This window comes from Filicampus tigris, chromosome 9 (assembly GCF_054856515.1).
Source record: "Filicampus tigris isolate MCC_2025a chromosome 9, RoL_Ftig_1.0, whole genome shotgun sequence".
NCBI lineage: Eukaryota > Metazoa > Chordata > Actinopteri > Syngnathiformes > Syngnathidae > Filicampus > Filicampus tigris.
The window spans coordinates 3,793,363-3,813,840 of NC_141225.1; the positions used below are offsets into that span (position 1 = coordinate 3,793,363).

General features: G+C 38.7%; 1 protein-coding gene across 1 annotated transcript; it reads left to right on the forward strand.

The window, feature by feature from the left end:
- The first annotated feature begins 3,311 nt into the window (after positions 1-3,311).
- golt1a (golgi transport 1A) lies at positions 3,312-16,015 on the forward strand. The gene is made up of 5 exons (XM_086040889.1): positions 3,312-3,408; positions 12,243-12,334; positions 12,803-12,981; positions 14,434-14,497; positions 14,607-16,015. Exons 1-5 carry the CDS (start codon positions 3,384-3,386, stop codon positions 14,634-14,636), a joined length of 390 nt encoding a protein of 129 aa, XP_085897015.1. The 5' UTR covers positions 3,312-3,383; the 3' UTR covers positions 14,637-16,015.
- The last annotated feature ends 4,463 nt before the right edge of the window (positions 16,016-20,478 follow it).

Sequence of the window (20,478 nt, forward strand, 5' to 3'; positions counted from 1 at the left end):
GGCATTTTTTTTAATTTGTCACCCCCCACCCCTCCGCCCCAAAAACGGGCATCCGGCCGGTCCGGCCCAGGGACGGACTGCCCAGCTCTGATCACAACACATTCCGACCTCCAGCAAACCTTCCTCCTTAAGGAACATACCATCTTAAAAGCATTTCATCAAATAAAAAAACGTTATTCTGAATAACTAAATTCATGTAACAATAAATGTACAGTAGATAAATATCTTTCAAATCTTGTAAATTATGTTTTGCCATTCATGGTCTTTGTCACCCTTGTCAATAGACATCAGATTGAAGCCAGTCGGTGGAGTTGAGGTCCTTTTTTTTTTCCGACTTTGCAACTAAGACACCACGGTTCAAAAGAATGTTCCAGTGCACTAATCCAGGTCGGCGGTAGGAAAAGTCCAACTTTCCACCTTCCTTGAATGCAGCATTATACTGTCCCTGGCAGAACCACAGCACGGTAAGTGAAGCGGGACATATGACATTTGGGTTGACAATCAAAGACTCATATGAACCCGTTTCAAAAAAGAAACCATGGGAGCCACAAACCCTTTGGACATCTAAACTAAAGATTTTCTTCTCTTTTTTTTTTTCCTTTTTATTCCTGCTGCAGACACCCATTGAACCAGGTGGACCGTTCGAAGTGATATGTCAGTGCATCCGACTTATTGGATGTTGCCATCGTATTAGCCATAAAGTCGCAAGGAATATTCATAAAGTTGAGTCAAGATTTCATAATACAATGAAAAGCAACGGTTCAGTATTAATCAAATGAGTTCTGGCTTGATGAGACATCTCCACGGAGCAAGTGAACGTTACAAATCGCTTCACTTTGTCACATGAAGACTATTGAGTTGGAGTGGCAGTACTACGTGATTAGAATATACTGTATAAAGCAAAGGAAGTACTTCCGAAAGTACCAGAGAGTGCAGCCACAGGTCTGCTGCCATCTAATGTTGAAATAGGAAATCGTTTGTTTTTGTGTGTATTCTATACTGTGGTCAACACTACTGCTAGGCAACTCATTATTAATTCCATGCCACCGGCTGCGGGCCGGTAGAAATTCAAACATGGTCCACATTTGGCCCCCGGGCTGGACTTTGGACATGCTTGACTTATAGCATGTGAAATAGTAGTTCCCAGAGCTGGACAATTGACCCTTTTACAGCGAATTTACATGAATATTTTACTGTTTTTTTTTTTATAATAATGGTAAAATACTGATAAATATTCAGCAATAGCATGCAAATTGGCCGTTAAATCAGCCCGTTAACAAGAACAGAAGATACCTGTAATTTAACGGCATAAAACACTAAAAGTTGGTACAGAATCCAATAATTCCATTGAATAAATAATTATATAGCTTTATAAAAAGTTGACTTCTTTTCTTAGTAAGCAGCCCCCAGAATTCAATCGTATGTCAGAAAAGTCAAATTATAGCAGTGGAAGGCTACATGTCCAAGCATTTCCAATGAAGACACGAACTTTAAGAGCAGTCTCATACTAAACTCTCCAAGAGTGTAACATGAAAGCACAAAAATAACTTGTTCAAAACCAGCTCAAAATGATATACACTTTAATGCTGATGCCACAATACACGAATGTAGCCCGATTTTGGGCCGAAAGACATGTCGCAGACAAACGTAGTGTCTTGTAGCCGATTTTGAGTTGTCTTGACGCATCGTAGCCCGTGAAGTGTGACATACTCAACGATTGGTCGTCGACTACCACAACGAAGGTCCGGCATGTCACAATTTTTGTTTGTTTGCTTCATAGTGCGGCATGTCCTATGTCCTTCGATTGGTTCTTTGGCATTAACCAATAAGAAAACAGTGCGATCCTATTTATGACGAGAGACTGGACGTAGCACACACATACAATCAAATTGGCGAAAAAAGGAACGGACTATAGGGGGGAAATACTGGAAAGTAATTGATTTCTGGGCTAGATACTTCACTCAACAACTGGCCTGCATCTTGTTTGCCAGTCAAGACAGTGCCTCCTTTGCTTTGCCAGACCTGGGCCATGTTCGGTTCACATGCCAGTGCCGGCTAAATGCCACTTGTGCCAGGTTCATGCCAAATCTGGCCCAAATGCCTTTGCTATGTGGGACATTTGAACAACGTTCTGAGTTTCTGGCATATTTGAGTGAAGCAGCGCATTTCTTATTTCTGAATGCACCCACGCTGAGGAAAGTTTTCCGAGCACGCATTGCTTCATTACAACCGTTCGGAAATTAAGAACATTGAGAAATGTGCCGTTAGCTTATTCGGCGTGTACAAAAAACAGAGTGCCTGTGTGTGCTCTCAGCGCTCCAACCAGGGACCCGGAGCGCCAGCGCGTCAGACATTCCAGTTCAAGCATGAGCTACTGATTGGTTTAAAACACAGGTGTCAAACTCAAGGCCCGGGGGCCAGATTCGGCCCGCAACCTAATTTTATGTGGCCCGCGAAGGCAAATCATGGGTGGCAATTTCATGTTTCTTGCAAATTCTTTTCATTTTTAACAACACTGAGATATGAGATACTGCAATGTGTTATTTGTTACCAATCCTCCCCTATAAAATAAATTAAAAAATACTTGAACAAACAATTACTTACCGGCTTCTAATTTCAAAACTTGCTATCCATCAATTTGTTGTGTATATATATACTATACTATTTATATTATATATTCACAGTCATAATGGCCCTCCGAGGGACACCATAGCAACGATGTGGCCCCGGCCAAAATATGAGTTTAACACCCCTGGTTTAGAACATAGGCTGCGTTCGAAAATTAATAAGAGGGAACCACACTGTCCCTTCTAACACACACACTCTTAGAGTAGTGCACGGGTATCAGAGTGATTTCCGAACACGTTCATGTTCATGTAGACATGTAGACTGTATCCTAAACTCACCCATTGCCCTTATCCTATACCTCTGCAATTTTAAATGTAAGTCTGTAAAGATTGGTTGCTAGCTTGCTATCACACTGGCTTAAAATGTTAGTAATGTTATCTAGTGATATCTTTCTCAGGGTGACAGTTTAACATGAAACATATGTAAAGAATTCCAGCAAATAGCGAGAAACAGGCTACGTTAGTGGACCCCAGTAGCTACTCCTTATTAGTGTAGTTGTCGGAGTGATCAGACGCTATCAGCTACAACGATGCAACAGATCAACAACCCTAGACGATGGATAAACGTTCAATGAAGGTCTGATAGTGACATCACTATTCACTGGAGGGAGACTCTGTGCGCTTCTAGTTAATCTTCACCTCACATCGGCTATATGACACAATCAGCACTCAAAGGTCAGACTAGAAAAAGAAAGCACTCTGTCATTGAAAAGCAAAGCTGGCAGTAGTAGAAGAGAAACGATATAAAGGATTACCATGGTTGCAATTACTGAGTTTCAGAGTAAGTCTTCCCATAGTTGTGTTTTTTCTTTTTAGTTTTAAAGTACAACATTAGATGGAATTTCTTATTTAATTAGTGTCAAATGGGCAGACGTCTCTTGCTTGATTCTAAATACAAGCATACTTTAGGCTTTGAGCGCGACTTAATTAAACAAGTAGTGTTTAAGCTTGTCAGCCTCTGTCAGGATGTCAAGTTTCGTCAGTTTCATTTGGAACGTCTCTGCATGGAAATGGCCTATTTTCTCCGTGCATGTGGGAGTTTTCTCCAGCTTTGTTCAAAAGGAGGCATCTTAACTGAATGCTATACAGTACATTTTCCATAGGTGTGTATGATTGTCTGTCTATATGTTGACTGCCATTGACTGCCAATCAGACCATGTGCCTCTCGCGTGTAGCTGGTAGAGTTCCAACTTCTCTCTCAACCCTGAACAGGATAAGTGGTGTAGAAAATGAATGGATGGATGCATAAACACATGAGCAAGCTTACTTCACTCAGCTTTCAGTCCGTTTGAAGCAGTAAATCAATGACAAAATAATTTAGGTACATGTAATTTTCTATATTTAACACACTTTGATGGTTTGATTTAATTTTCTGTCATGTTTGTTACTGTAGGAATATGATTGACGGACTATTGGGTCATGCCTTCTGTATCTACAGTCTCTGATTGGCTAGTTTTGTCACGATGTGATAAGTTTAGAAATAATAAATTAGATAGCCGTGGGCAGAGAGGGATGAAATTTCAAAAGATAATTTAAATGATATTCTGTCAGGTTATACACACAGTTTTAACATATATGACAATAGGTGTTTTCTTTTCTCAAGATTGCAAGCTCCATCTTTAATAATTACTAGTGATGTAACAATAATGGCAATATTGTGATATCGCGATATGCAATATGACAAAAAACATTACATTTGCCCGGTTCAGCCGAACACAGCATTGTAAACCATGATATTTTGCATCGCTGAGCCATTAGGAAAACATGACAATGAAAGGACTGGCCAAGACTATTTCTTTGTCACTGTTATTCTTTTGACCAAAAACACAATATTGAGCTATTTTTTTCCAATTTTATTATTATTTTTCTTTTACGTCATTATAAGTTTTTGTACAGTTTTGTGAGATTTTTTTTATCCCACCAACCTCCCCACAATATCTTGATAATTATCATATCAGGAGGTTCATATCGTGATATTGTTTCGTAATGATTGGAAATCGTTATATCTCTAATAATTACCTGATCAATAATTGTCAAATTTTGTATACTGGTTCAAATGTGTCAAATTTTGTTCCGATTCAATACCTCGGCAATGAATGCATTAAGCTTAGCTTCGGTAGCTTTAAATTACCGTAAATCACGAGAACCAAATCCTATTTCAAGGGAGTGTGTAATATAGACCAATGAGTTTAGTATTGAACAGAAACCTCAGTCCCACTTCAGTGCTGTAGCAACTGATCTCTGACAAAGACAAAAAATTTCCATCTTAGTTATTGCCATAACATCCAAGTATAAAACCCAAACATGAACAAAAAAAAATGCAAGGCAGTTGTTATCAAATGAAGGTGTGTCAACAACAAAATTAGCTCTTAATTCTTACTCAGTCTCAGCATTCACAATGAGGTGGATGTTTTTTTTTGTTGTGGATTTTTTTTTAAGGAAAATGATCAACTGTACCTTACCAGGAGAGAGACAAATTCCATTTCTCACCAAAGATGTTGGACACTGTACTGAAGGGTCTCTCACTGTCCACAAAGGTGTAGGGAGCACAGAGAAACGTGGTTGCAACAGCAGCCAGTGCGGGGAACAATCTAGCATGTGTAGAGGATTATTTTGGGGTGGTATGCTCTGAGGTAGAATTGCACCTGCGCATCTGCTGATGTGGTTCTCACAGGCTGGGCCTCTGACTGACATTTTTCCAAGATCTAGGATACTGCCTAGGCAGCTGCTTGCTTCTTGACATAGTGCCTTTTTGACCGGCTCTGGTCCCGCTACCTCTTTTGCCTGGTAGTCCTACTTGTCTTTCATCTTTGCCACCTCCTTGATCAGGGATTCCTTAGCAAGCCTCAGGTTGACCGGGTTTGTGAAGTATCTGTAAATGCAAGACTTATCCACAGTAAAAAAAAAAATAAAGTACTTGTAATCTTCTAGGCCCCTCCTCCCGTAACATTTCCTGTTTAGCTTTGTGTGTAGCATTATTTTGCAGAGGTGGGCATCCGTCAGTGTCTTAGTCCATCAGTGAGCTTTCATCACTCGAGAACGGACTTACCGGCACCACATCACACGTAAGTGCCGCACACCTGGCACACAGCCAAATAAAGAAAAATAAAACTGCGCCATGTACCCTTCAGTCCCACAGACCGCAATGACATTTGTCCCATATAGTTTTTATTCCAATAATCACCATGCTGTGCTTGTGTATGTGTCTGTTGTTTTTATTATATTTCTTTATTTGGCTGCGTGTCTGCTTGTGCGGCACCTGCATGTGACGTGGAAATTATGTTCTCGAAACCGGTTGGCTGTCTGTCACCAACCAGTACGGACCAGGACCATGTGGGTCGGCGCGAAATTCTGACGGAAACTTAGTGACGGACTGACGATGTCCACCTGTGAAAATAACCATTTAACTCATTTGATGCCGACGTCGTGTTAAATCGTTTTTTAAAATTTGGCCGTTTGGCGCCATCATCGGGTTAACTTGAGAAATGCATTTTTTTAATATACTGGATCGGGGTCGGAGCCAGAACGTGGCTAATGGGTGGGCCTGGGAAAATCAGGATGGGCCTGAATATTTCTCTCACTGAGCACAATGGCATATGTATATTCAAATAAAACGACAAATTGAATAATATGAAGTTTGGATATTCCGTAGAAAACCAAAATTATGCCATTTTTGATATTCAATAAAATAAAAAACACAACGAAACACCAATTAAAATATAATTCAATAATAATTTACTAACAACCAGGGTTATTATAGTTTGGGATTTTTCACTTTAGCTTGGTTTTTATTTCGTTTTGACTTTTTATTTCTAATTCAGTTAGTTTTAATTAGTTTTTAGAATAGATTTGTTAGTTTTTATTAGTTTTAGTTTTGGGGAAAATGCTTAGTTTTAGTTTAGTTTTTATTAGTTTCAGTTTTTTAGAATCTGATGTGTTTGTCAGGTGCAGCTTTTTTTTTTTTTTACAGTAACAAGTGTTATTTATTCAAATAAAGATAACATTTGAAAAATGTATTAACTTACTAACAATGTATGAATAACCATCAACAAATAAAACATAACAGTCCACTTAAACTAAAGTGCAATAAGGCCAAGAAAAGTGCAGTGCATAAATGCTGCTTCTAAAGTGAAAATGCAGATGAAACAAGCAACATAAAACATAACATAAAAACCTGGCAATTGAACAGGAGGGTGCAGACTTGTAACATCAGTATTGAAAGTGTGTGTGGGTGTGTATATGAGAGAGAGTGAGAGGGTGTGTATATGAGAGAAAGAGAGAGAGAGAGAGAGAGAGAGAGAGAGAGAGAGAGAAAGAGAGATTTCTCCCAACTTTCGCCATTATAATGTTGTTTTAGTTTTGTTTTATACAAACTGTACAACTGTCGTAAAACCGGCAGCGCCGTGTTTTACATTTTAAATGATCACAAAAGCTTACAAAGACGAAAACGAATGGTATTTTCGCTACGATTATCGTTCGTTTTAGTTATTCTTGTGAGCAGACAATGTCCTTTTAGTTCGTTATCGTTTTTCAAAAAACATTTTCGTTTTTATTTTATTTCGTAAATGAAAATGTTTTTTTAATTTTAGTTTTCGTTATTTTGTTCGTTTTCGTTTACGAAAATGACCTTGCTAACAACTTAAAAGTATATATTTTTTTCATGAATCCCACTGGGTGAGCAGTCTGTCAATCTGGGTGGGCCTGTGCATACCCAGGCCCACCCATGGCTCTGCCCCTGCACTGGATGCAGGAAGACCTCACGCAACTCCCACGCAAGTATCAAGCTTGAAAATAATTGTAATGAGTTGCAATTGCCAGCAGATGGCAACAGTGCCCTTGATCAGAGGGTAGCCGGTATCTTGGAGAGTAGAATAAACCAGCTGTCGAGGGTAACAACAGGTGTGGAGTTGAGTAGCAGGGAGAGTGATCGAGATTGCGATAGAAACATGAAAAAACACAAGCAGCTTACTTTGCACTTTTGGTTGATTTTTTGTTGAATCAATGTTAAGGAAACAACATTAATTCAGCCATCGTCTAAATTGGAATTAAGTGTTACAATAAAGTTTTAAAAAAGACTAACAAAAATCTTGGGTTAGTCCACTACGAAATGTTAGCTTTTTTATTACTTACCCAAATGTATGAAAAACCTATGACAGAAAACATGTTAAATATTAAAAAAATGTATTAGAAGAGATCAAAATACTTTCATTAAACCCAAGCCTCTCTATCTGGCCATACATTAAATTGTAGTCAGTGTTTCAAATAAGATCATTTAAATTTAGTCATATTTTAGTAATCTGAAATGTTTCTTTGTCAACCACGTACCATAAGATTTAAATCGACTAAATCTAAAGTGATTGATTGTAAGAACAGCAGTCTATATTGCTGTAAAAAAAAAAAAAAATTTTGAACATAACACATAACATAACAATCCATCCAATAAAGAACAATACCACAGTAAACTAAGCTTGACTTGGGTCCGAGGCAGTAGCGTGCGTTGGGATGCCCCCTTTACGCTCATGAGCGAAATGAAGCCAATGCTTCCCAGCTGTACAAACATCTTTCTGGGTCAGCGCGCAGTCAAACTGTTGAGCAGCAACTGAAAGACAAGATTAAAATAAATAAATAACCAGCAGTCAGCAAGTTAAAACACTTGACTGGAAAGTGCAAACGACAAGCCTGGCTCCATCCAAGCACCTCTAAAAATACTTATATATCTTATAGCTTGCAATTTTACCATCACCTGATTCTAGTCTCATCTATTTGGTAAGATTTGCAAGATTTGAAATATGCATTTCAACTCATCCCCCTCTAAACGCCTCCTACTCCATCCAGTGATTCGACTGATCCCACACACCCACAAACATGAACGCGCTTGCCTATCACAGGTCACAGCGCAGAAAACGAGACTAGCTCATTAATTTCTGAAGTATATTTATATATTGAGGTCATAAAAAATTTGGTGAATGTGAACACTTCATTTTAATATATTGTAAATCCCACAAACACTAGCCGTCTCCTCATGCTTTTGCATCGGTGGCCGTGGAGATTTTTAAGATAAATAAACTGCGGGTAGGCACGAGGAGGAATGATTTTACGCCACAAAAGAAACTACTTCAGAGCATTGTGCTTAAAAACAACTTTGTTGTCATATTACGTAATTTACTTGTGAGATAACTCACCAAACATACAGTCTTGGATCTTTGCCTCTTTGAATGCCTTCTTGCCGCTGCAACGATGCTGTCTCTTTCGGATCAAACTTTTGGTAGTTTCCGTCTAGAGAGAAAAACAAAGTCTGTAACATTTATAAAAATGGCAACTAGTGCGATTTAAATTTGTCTAGAAAGACATTTCATTGTCGAAGCAAATTAGAGAAATACATGACATACCATTTGGTGTATGTTGTGGGGCACTATGCGGGTTGTATTACTGCATCACACCATATTCCGATATCCCTATGGAAACAAAATCCTCAAAAGTTAGGGAGTAGCAACAAATTCTGATATTGTTGTCGTGTATCTCGGGATCCTGAACACAAAATCTGAATTGTAAGCCATACTATGCCCCAAAAAATACTACTCCTGTGTCCCTGTCACCAACGTTATGTAGTGAAAGAGTACAGCAAGACTATGGTATAAAACCAGGGAATGCGATTGCTCATTGTTGGGTCTCTTGCTGCGGATTATGCCACTGTGGAGTCTGCGGATGGTGGTAATGGGCACCAGTGCTACTGCCACATCCTGATATCCCATCTGAAAAACACAGTAGGAAATGCACAAGGCAGTTAAGGTATTAGCATGATGCTAACCTCGAAAGTGAGTAAATGTATGATTTCCATTCAGCTAGTTTAACATATTGCTCTGACCCAGGGATAAAATAGTATGCAATGTGGCATTCAAATTTTCACTTTGAAATGGCAAAGATAATGTGATAAAACACAAATACAGTAATACAACTAAGATGTTTAAACATGCCAGAATATTATGTTTTGTGACCGCTGCCTGACTGACTCACCGACTTTCTTGGACGGAGAGTGCCGGTAGGCACCAAAAATCAGAACTACAAAGGGGCAATTGGAAAACAAGTGGTGACTCAAACATGATACAGACTGCTCCATCTAAAAGCATGACACACTCATGTTTAATATACCATTCCTTCCATGTTGTGGAGTCTTGGGAGTTTTCCAGTGTGGTGTTATACCTGAAATTCATGCACATAATTTAGACAATCTGTCTTCTGCAGTATGCATGATGCCACCTACCTCCTCAGAACAAACATCTGAATTTGGTTCTCTTACCGTTATTTTGATCAGTTTTCAATTCTGCTAGGCTTGATACTGGTATGAGATTGTGAAAGAAAGGTAGGAAAAAAGTCTAAATGAGTGTGCTGCAATATTCATTCATTATCCATACCGCTTATCCTCACAAGGGTCGCGGGCGTGCTGGAGCCTATCCCAGCTGTCTTTGGGCAGTAGGCGGGGGACACCCTGAATTGGTTGCCAGCCAATCGCAGGGCACACAGAGACAAATATCCGCATTCACAATCACACCTAGGGGCAATTTAGACAGTCCAATCAACTTACCATGCATGTTTTTGGAATGTGGGAGGAAACCGGAGTACCCGGAGGAAACCCACGCAGGCACGGGGAGAACACGCAAACTCCACACAGGGAGGCCGGATCGAACCCACGACCTCTGAACTGTGAGGCGGACGTGCTAACCAGTCGGCCACCATGCCGCCCGTGCTGCAATATATCTCTTCAAATTAGCTTCGCAATAAAAACCAATTATATCAAACCACACAACTTGTATAGTGTTAAAATTGAGAGGTAGTGTCAGGTATTTACTATTTAGGGTTACAACATCCTTGAAATCGGTACAGTCTATCACAATGGTTCAATACAAAATACAAAGGCTTGGAAGATTACCAGTTTGTACAATCCAGATTTGTTTCCACTTTATGCAATCATGTTATCATGTTATCAAAGTTGGCACCTTTACGCAAGTCTTGCACTGTGTGACAGTTCAAGGCGAAGTGATTAGAATGGTCTTATTTTTTCATGCATGCATTCTATTATGCATTGACTACACCTTGGTTTCTCTTTTGGTAGCCTGTACAGTGTTCTTGTTTGCCTCTTGTTGTGGCATCGTGGTGCACAACCATCCATCCATCCCTTATCAATACCACTTATCCTCACAAGGGTCGCGGGGCATGCTGTGGAGCCTATCCCAGCTGTAGCTGTCTACCATGATTGTAAAAATGTTTACAAGCAGCGGACGCGTTTTCTATCATGTCAAAATGGCTGTGTGATTTTTTTTCCCCATTTTATGTTTATTATCTATGTATTTATTTTTTATGGCTGTGTGAACGTTTGGCGCATTATATTGCATGCGTAACTTCATCGTCCGGGACTCTATTGGTGAGAGCATTCTGATTGGTTGACTATCACCACGTCATTCAATTACAATGCATGCGATTGGTCCATTTGATTCATACCGCAAACAGAACCCCGACGGTTAAATGTTAAAAATGAAAAGAAGAAAAACATTTTAAACACATCGTGATATTAAACCAAGTCTCTCCAAACTCGGTCCTGCCCGTTTCTATCCCAGCTGTAACACACATGATTCAAAGGTTATCAAGCTTCTTCAGAGCTTGCTAATGAGCTGATCATTTGAAACAGGTGTGTTGAAGCAGGCACAGATGGAAAACAGGCAGAAAAGTGGCCATTGAGGACGGGAGCTCGACATGTCTGTATTAAATAATACAATGGTCATACTATAACCGTTATAGGTTTGGGAACAGACCCATATTTAAAACAAATTAATAGAATCTTTAAACATGTTTAGCTCAATGTAGGTAAAGTTAAATCAAACACAAGCACAGCACCCAAGAAAGATAATTTGCTCAAACTTACTGAAAAAGCTGACAGAGAGAGAGAGAGAGCGAGAGAGAGACACTTTTTGTGAAAAAGGCCTGTGCCCCTCAGAATATGCCTTCCCACCTCCCTCTGCTGAAGTAGAAAAATAGAGAAGGGCAAACATGGATATGTATTAGTTCAACCAAAATACAATGGTGATTCAACTGCATCTTTTCATCACAAACTTCAATGCTGACAAGATGTTGTTGAACCAACGTTGATTTACCATCAGTCTTCAGCTAAAACAAAAATAAACCCAAAAATCAACCATCTTAACCCTAATTCAACATTTATTTAACATATTTTGCTATCTGGGTTGAGCCTGTGTACATCATGGTTGGGATGGAAAATATACTGCCGCCATCAGAGCAAGTGTAGCGAAAAGCAAAAGCATTGTACAAATGTGAAAGCTAATAGCAAAAATAAATGGAGATTGGCTCACAACTTCAGTAAATACATGTAGATGATGACGTTTATGATCACATAGCTTTTGTATATGTAATGAAATTGAATATGTCGATTGTCGTTGCTGAATATTTACTGTATGGTTTTCTTAATAAATAAAGCAGGCAAGAATTGGTGAACAGATGCCACTTTTTGGTGAATTTGCAAAACTGAAAAGACTTAAAAATTACAACACCCTTAAATGAGTAGATGCAATTCATTTAAACATTTTCTGTGTATGTGTCTTCCAGAGATTGGAGTTGGTCTGGTGGGATTTGGTTTATTTTTTCTACTCTTTGGTGTGTTGCTGTACTTTGATTCTGTTTTGCTGGCCTTTGGGAATGTAAGCATAATTTTTATTTTATATTTTATGTAATATAACAGATCAATTACTGGTCAAATCTTTAGGAGGATGTCAACCCAAACATATTTTTTTCAAGAATATGTTCTATGCTGGCACACTAGGGCATTCGGATTAATATTGCATTTTATGGAATATAGCAAAATCCGCCTGTTTTTAGCCATCTCAGGGGGCAGCCATTTTGTCACTTCTGTCAACTAAAAATGACATCACAGTTGCTCAGGGCTCAGGTAATGACCAATCACAGCTCATCTGTTTTCTGAAGCTACGCCATGATTGGTTAAAAACGGGTGGATTTTGCTGCTTACCTCATATTCCACAAACACAAAATGGCTTCAACTAGTGGGCCTGCATAGAACATATTCTTGAAAAACACATGTTTGGGTTGACTTCCACTTTAATAAGGTTTCAGTCCAAAATAATTTGTCATCATTTAATTCCTCCCTGCAGATTTTATTTTTGACAGGTTTAACATTCATCATAGGCTTCAGGAGGACGTCGCACTTCTTCTTCCAAAGACATAAATTCCGAGGCTCATTCTTCTTCCTGGGAGGTGTGTCGCTGGTGCTGTGCCGTTGGCCAATGATTGGTATGCTGGTGGAGGGTTACGGCTTCATCCTTTTATTCAGGTCAGTTACGAACATTAAAGGAGATGTATCACGCAGAATCAACTTTAGTGGGAGCATTTAGCCATGTTAACATGCCTTTTCCTCATCAAAACCCCCCCCCCAAAGTGGTGCTTTCCTCCATTCATCCATCTTCAAGCATTCCAGCACTTTCCTCCTCTCGAAGCACCAGCCCCGCCCGACCGAAGAAAACGACCGGGTCCTGACAGTAGCCGGGTTTACATGGAAACTTTTTTGTCCGTGAATGAAATCATTCCGACCTCTGGTCACCTGTTTGCCTTTGACGTGATCTATTCCGATCGACCGTTTACTTGCTCCACCGTGTTAATCAGATTAGCAGTGTTACAGCCGTGCGACACGCGGAGATCGATGTAAATATCACGTGATCTATCAAGATGGAGTTCATTCATCTATTCAGCACAATAGTCGCGGTTATTTTAACACTTTGCCGCCATTGCTGCCATTTTAAAGTGCGTATACAACAACGTCACTAGGCATTTACATCAACGTAGAGCCAGACGAGACGCAGCCAGGCTATTCCGATTGAACCGTTTACACATGATGCTCGTTCGGATTGGCAAACAGAATACCTGTACTGTGAATCCGAATGAAAATCCATTCGGATTAGGCCTGTTTTATTCCGAGTGGGGTGTTTATATGGAGCATTTTCATTGCAGTTGGTTATTCGGATCCTTTCTAATTGGAATACATGGTTCCATGAAAACCCGGCTACCCGTTAGTCTCTTCTTTAATGTGGCATGCTCTTTATGGTTTAAGTCTGCTAGTCTTTCACTTGTTTCCTCTGACAAACTGTTTAACTGTGTGGGGCATTATCTTGCTGCATTTTATCGTTAAATTGTTAAGCGAAAACAAGTTGCTATACCATTATGAGAATATGCAATCTCCACACAGAACAGCAGAGCCAAGATTCGAACCCAGAAACTGAAAACTGTGAGGCAGACGTACTAACCACTTGATCACTGTGAATGTGTGCATCTATATTTGTGTGTGTGTGTGTGTGTGTGTGTGTGTGTGTGTGTATCAATATTCTGGGAGAAGGTTTGTGTTCCCAACGGAGGAAGGTGTGGTTACTGGCATAACTCACCCAGTATAAGTACCCCCTCATTTATAAACCCAAAGCTGCATTTGAACTGTGGGAAGAAGCTAAAATGCCGTAGATAAAGGTCGAAACTGTGATTTGAACCGTGATACAAACACAGATGTTTTTTATTTTCTGTGGCAGCAGTATCAAGAAATGCTTCACTACCTTGAATTTCTTTGTTGTTGGTGGTGGTGTCAAAACAAAAATATTTGGGTTAGGGAGAATGTTTTTCAGAGGGGAAACTAGTTTTGTGTGCTTGTTGTGTTCACTGTTAAATACAGAGTTCAAATTTTAATAAAAAAAAAAAAAGTTTTGGGACCTGTCTCATATCAATGTTGATTTTGTATTTGTAGATCCTTCTTTCCAATGGCCTTGGGATTTGTGCTGTCAGTGGTAAACGTCCCATTCCTTAATGCTGTAAGATTGTTTTCCCAGTAGCCCAACACTGAATCACTTTATCTCACATTTCCAATACTTTTTACTCTCACTGAGATTGTCAGTCACATCCATTTTTTTTTCTTCACAGTTTTTGCAGAGTGGCACCAGCATGGTCTGAGAGCACATTTCAGCACTCAAGAGAATTAAACAAGCCTAATGGACAGTTGTTCAGATACTGGAGAAGATACTTTCAACCACTTGTTTAAAACAAATGTATTATTTACAAAATATATACTAGAGTCGTGTGCTTTCCTATATTTTTTTCTCTTTGAAACTACAGTCCATACATTTTACCACAGTGACACATTAAAAATTACAATTATTCCATGGAAACATTTGAGTACTGCAGCACATGGTATTATGATTAACTGTGAAATGTAATAGACATTGCTTTTTTATGGTGTTACACGGTGCTTGGCATTCCGTCCCGGGGGCGGAACAGTCTACCCATCCGTCTCGGACGGACGCCGACAAATTTTAAAAAAGGGACGGACTAAGCAAGGGCAGAGGTGGATTTTAGTCCGTCCCACTAATCGTCCCTCATGCATGTGACGTGGTCGCGAGGCGGCCAAAGATTCATCTCAACCTAGTTGGGGATGGGAAAACGACAAAAATGGCCTCCGAACGCTTCAAACGTGCCACTAGTTAAACAATTGCGTGTACTTACTTGCATTGGGAATGCCCCGGTGGGAACGCTGCGCACTGCACACGTTTGGTCTGCAAAAAGCATAAAGGGCCAACCGAAACATTTTTTTTCTCTCAAGAATATGTTCTATGCAAGCCCACTAGTTCAAACAAGGCAGTCTGATAAATATTGCGTTTGTGGAATAAGTGTTAATCCACACATTTGTATCCATCTCTGGGGGCGGCCATTTTGTCACTTCTGTACACTAGGGTAAAAGAGGGTTTGAAAATATCTGGCAGTGAATGAGTTAAAAGAAACTGGGTTGAGAAAGAATTTAGGTTTGTTTTTTTGTTTTTCTCCTAGTACTGAAATGATAATAAGTCGACTTGTGAACAGCATGAGACGTCTTTCTCAAGCTGTAATTGATGCTCAAGGGCACATGACAAGTTATTGAGACGTTATGACAACAAGCGGTAAAAACTACACATTTGATTAGTTAAAGCTACCAAGAAATTGGTTACTAGATTATCAGTGTAGCTGTGGTTAAAAATGGCAGTGACTTAGAATGGGCTAAAACAGATGGGCAATCAGGTCCTTGAGGGCCGGTATCCTGAATGTTTTATATGTCTCCCTGCTGCAATAGACCTGATTGAAAAAAGTGAGCATTTAATCAGCAAGGTCTGCAGAAGCTGACTAACGATCCTGATCATTTGAATCAGGTGTGTTGCAGCATGGAGAAATAAGGATACAGGCTCTCTATTTCCCAGTATTGGTTAGTGAAAGTAAAAGTAGAAAGGAAAAAGAAAATATCCGCCTTAACCTCCAGTGGTTGGAGTTTCCCACTGAGTCGTCGCGGGGCTTTCCATGCTCGACAAGAGACGCTAGCAATCAGCTAGTCCAGCTAAGATGCTTCCATAAGCTTACACATCAACAGTGTGACCTCCTCACCCAGTGTTGTTTCAATGTGTATGTCCACAAAACAGCAACACCGTAGAGAATGTCAACTGTTTATTAAACATGGTGGCACATGTCATTGAGCCTGTGGTTCACATTATTGTACAGACATTTAAGCACATACATACATAATAGTTATACCACGATACTTTGTGTTCCATTCTATTCTTGTAGCCCGAAAAACAAAATACATATCAGTAAAATTAAACAATGTAAGATCACTGAGCTGTTCTTAAAATTCTGGTAATAAGGGAAGATGCATTTTTGGGGTCGATAGGTCGCTAACTGCACACTGTAGTTGCATAAATGAGCCAAGAAATTATAATTACGTAACTCGTTAATGTGCTGGATCGCCACTGATGCAAACAAAGCTGATCAAATTCTTAAACAGCCTATAATAATTGGCGAGTGGGGACTGATGCATGACTCCAAAGTGTCACTAGGAACACTTTTAGCCACAAAAAAATAAAAATAAAATACAAATCAGGAACATTGAAATACTACATCTCCACAATTCACATCTATATAGTCTTTGTTTGTTTTCAACAATTATCTTCAAGCATGCATAATGTAGAAACAAATCTATGTTTTCAACAATTATCTTCAAACATGCATAATGTAGAAACTAATCTATGAAATCACTTAAAAGGGTCTTAAGATGATGTCAAATGAGATGACTCCATTTAACAAGAGTTTGAATGTGATTGGTAAATTCTCTCTCACTCTCTCTCTCTCTATATATATATATCCATCCATCCATTATCCATACCGCTTACCCTCACAAGGGTCGCGGGGAGTGATGGAGCCTATCCCAGCAGTCTTCGGGCAGTAGGCGGGGGACACCCTGAATTGGTTGCCAGCCAATCGCAGGGCACACAGAGACAAACAAACATCCGCAATCAAAATCACACCTAGGGGCAAATTAGAGTGTCCAATTAACCTACCATGCATGTTTTTGGTATGTGAGAGGAAACCGCAGTACCCGGAGAAAACCCACACAGGCACGGGGAGAACATGCAAACTCCACACGGTCGGGATCAATATATATATATATATATATATATATATATATATATATATATATATATATATGCACACATATATATATATACATACATGTATATGTGTGTATACATATATATATGTATATATATATTTATATATATATGTATATATATATATATATACATACACATATATGTATATATATATATATATATATATATATATATATATATATATATATATATATATATATATATATATTATATACACACACACAGTGATCCCTCGCGCCCTCAGTGCATTGCTTTTTTTTCAGAAGCATCCATAACAAATTAAAAATGAAACAACATAGCCACGGCGGCACGGTGGTCGACTGGTTAGCACGTCCGCCTCACAGTTCAGAGGTCGTGGGTTCGATCCCGGCTCCGGCCTCCCTGTGTGGAGTTTGCATGTTCTCCCCGTGCCTGCGTGGGTTTTCTCCGGGCACTCCGGTTTCCTCCCACATTCCAAAAACATGCATGGTAAGTTGATTGGATACTCTAAATTGCCCCTAGGTGTGATTGTGAGTGCGGATGTTTGTCTCTGTGTGCCCTGCGATTGGCTGGCAACCTGTTCAGGGTGTCCCCCGCCTACTGCCCAAAGACAGCTGGGATAGGCTCCAGCACGCCCCGCGACCCTTGTGAGGAGAAGCGGTACAGATAATGGATGGATGGACAACATAGCCATATTGGCAGCTATATTGCTCAAGTGGATTAATCCCGTAAACTGATGGCTGCGCATCATTGCAGTTAGCAAACTCATAACGTTATTCAAATGTGCCGTTCGGCAGCTATGTTTACATGTAGTGAGGAGAGCGCGCTGGGCCACTCTGCAAGCAAGAATGTGATCAGCGCGACGACGACGAAACAAACAACATTATGTTCGAATACTCCTAACGTTATTCAATGATAACGATGATCATTTAGTCAGAGTCAAGCCGCATAAGAGGCTAGTAAACAGCTGTCTTCATAAATTGTAAAATTTTCCTGGTTATTTGCGTTGCCTTTTGCCTGTCGCGCTGATATGGGTTTGAGTTGGTCAGCATGGGCTGCGTTAGCTGCCGTTTCATTGATGCTGCTGCTTCAATGCAGTGAGCCTCGTAAACTCACCATAGTCTTCCAATTGCTTGTTTTTCAAATGTCGGATTAAGTTGGTTGTGTTGAAACTTGTGGCCATGCTCCCCCCGCGAGGTATCTTTTCATGGCATATATTACAAGACGCAAACTACACACAGCACACCACTGCGGGTGATCGGATTCTTTGATCGGCAATAAAAGGCTTCGATCGAATATGCCGTTCACCTCATTTTTCACGAAAATCGGCCGATCATCATCGGTGCCAGATCGATCAGAGCATCCCTAATATATATATATGTATATATATATATATATAAATATATATATATGTATATATATATATATATAAATATATATATATATATATATATATATATTTATATATATATATGTATATGTATATGTATATATGTATATGTATGTATCTGTATTTGCATGTACGTGTATGTGTGTGTATGTATGCATGTATTTGTGTATAAAGTATGTATCTGTATTTGTATGTATGTGTATGTATGCATGTATATGTGTATAAAGTATGTATATATATTAGTGCTGTCAACGATTATTTTGTTTTAACTAATTAATCACAAAATTTTCTATAATTGATCGTGATTAAGCATATTTTTCAACTACAATTTTTTCGGAAGCTTGGAACCGATTGCCGAGTCAAATTTTGGAATTAATGTGGAAAAAAAATCAAAGTATATTTCATTTCAAAGACTGTTCTAATAGCTTTCTTTGATCCTTGATAAGATTATTTTCCTGTAAAATACAACAGTTGAACGATACACCAAAGACGTACAACTAATATGGTATTCGAATGTATATATATATATATATATATATATATATATATATATATATATATATATATACATATACAGTCATCAGTTGTTTATCTTTATGTAGGACCAAAACTGCCACAAAATAAATAAATGAACAAAAGTTAAAAGAAAAACTAATTTTAAAAATATAACTAAAAAATGTAATCCAAAAAAATGAATGGAAATTAAAAGAACAAAAAATACATAAATAAATAAATACAAAAATTAAAAAGAACATTCAGGAATTAGAAATAAATAGAAAATGTGGAAATAAATACAAAAATAAATATATAAATACATTGCTGCAGACACGAAATGCAGGGGGAAATGTTATTGAAATGGTCCTAAGTGTTGAACTATTCTCCTATTGGTTGATCGACATGTGAGTGCAGAAATCGAATAGGTACGCCTGCCTGCCGCCTCAGCAAGAGAGAAACATTTATTGGGGCAAAAATGTCTGCCTTTCCTTTTCCCGAACGATACGACAATGACAAAACCAGTTCACTAGATCAGGGGTCTTCAATCCTGTTCCTCAATGTCACCTAATTCAAATGATCAGGAAAATCCACTTCTGCACACCTTTATCTGATTTATCTGATTATCTAATCTTTTCAAATTATTGATGTGTATATTTTTGTTGTTTTTATTTCCGTCTATATATTTTTTTATTTAGTTTGTGAATTCATTTTTATATTGTTTTTATTTTCAATTTATTTATGTATTTTGGCAGTTTTGTTCCTCCATATATTTTTACCACCTGTCTCAAAAAAAAAAAAAACATCACATCTTGTTAGTCTATTTCATGATTTTGATGGGTTTGTTAAAATAGTTAAAAGTTACACTTTTATCAGCATTGTGAATTTTATCAGAACAACCTTCTTTTCAGTTCTTTAGACAGATATTGTTTTATCATTCAAAAAACAAAATATGTACCGGTATATACAATCGTAATGCATAAATGGCAATCAAGTGGTGTCAACTAACTTTTTTCTTAGATAAACATATGGGTGGTTTTCAGAAAGTATGGTCCTGGAGTGTGGCATGAGGGCCCAAAAATGAACTTGTTCAAAACTAGGTCATAATATATGATTTAAAGCAAACTTTATTGCAGTGTGCCATGAATTAATAAAGTTAATTCCCTCAGTCCTTTGTTTACAAGAGAATGCTTAAATGTCGTGGTAGTCCATTGTTTCATATCGGAGCACTTGTTACCTGAGTTTAGCACTCAAGTTAAAAGTATTTTCAAATCATTTTTACACTTGAGCAGCATCACTACTTTCATAAGAAATAGTTGTTTTGGGTTTTTTTTTGCACCGTGGGTAACCTTCCGTCATCCCTCATTCGCCTTTTTTTCGGGGGGGGGGGGGTGAATAGTACCCGCTTATAGATCAGCCAGCCTATGATTTTAAATGGCTTCTGTCAGCGATTCCAACTGCA

Coding starts and splice junctions, on each gene's coding strand:
- golt1a (XM_086040889.1), top strand. CDS start 3,384: ATGGTTGCAATTACTGAGTTTCAGA. Junction 12,335..12,802: donor TTTTGCTGGCCTTTGGGAAT/GTAAGCATAATT, acceptor TCCTCCCTGCAG/ATTTTATTTTTGACAGGTTT. Junction 12,982..14,433: donor GGCTTCATCCTTTTATTCAG/GTCAGTTACGAA, acceptor TTGTATTTGTAG/ATCCTTCTTTCCAATGGCCT.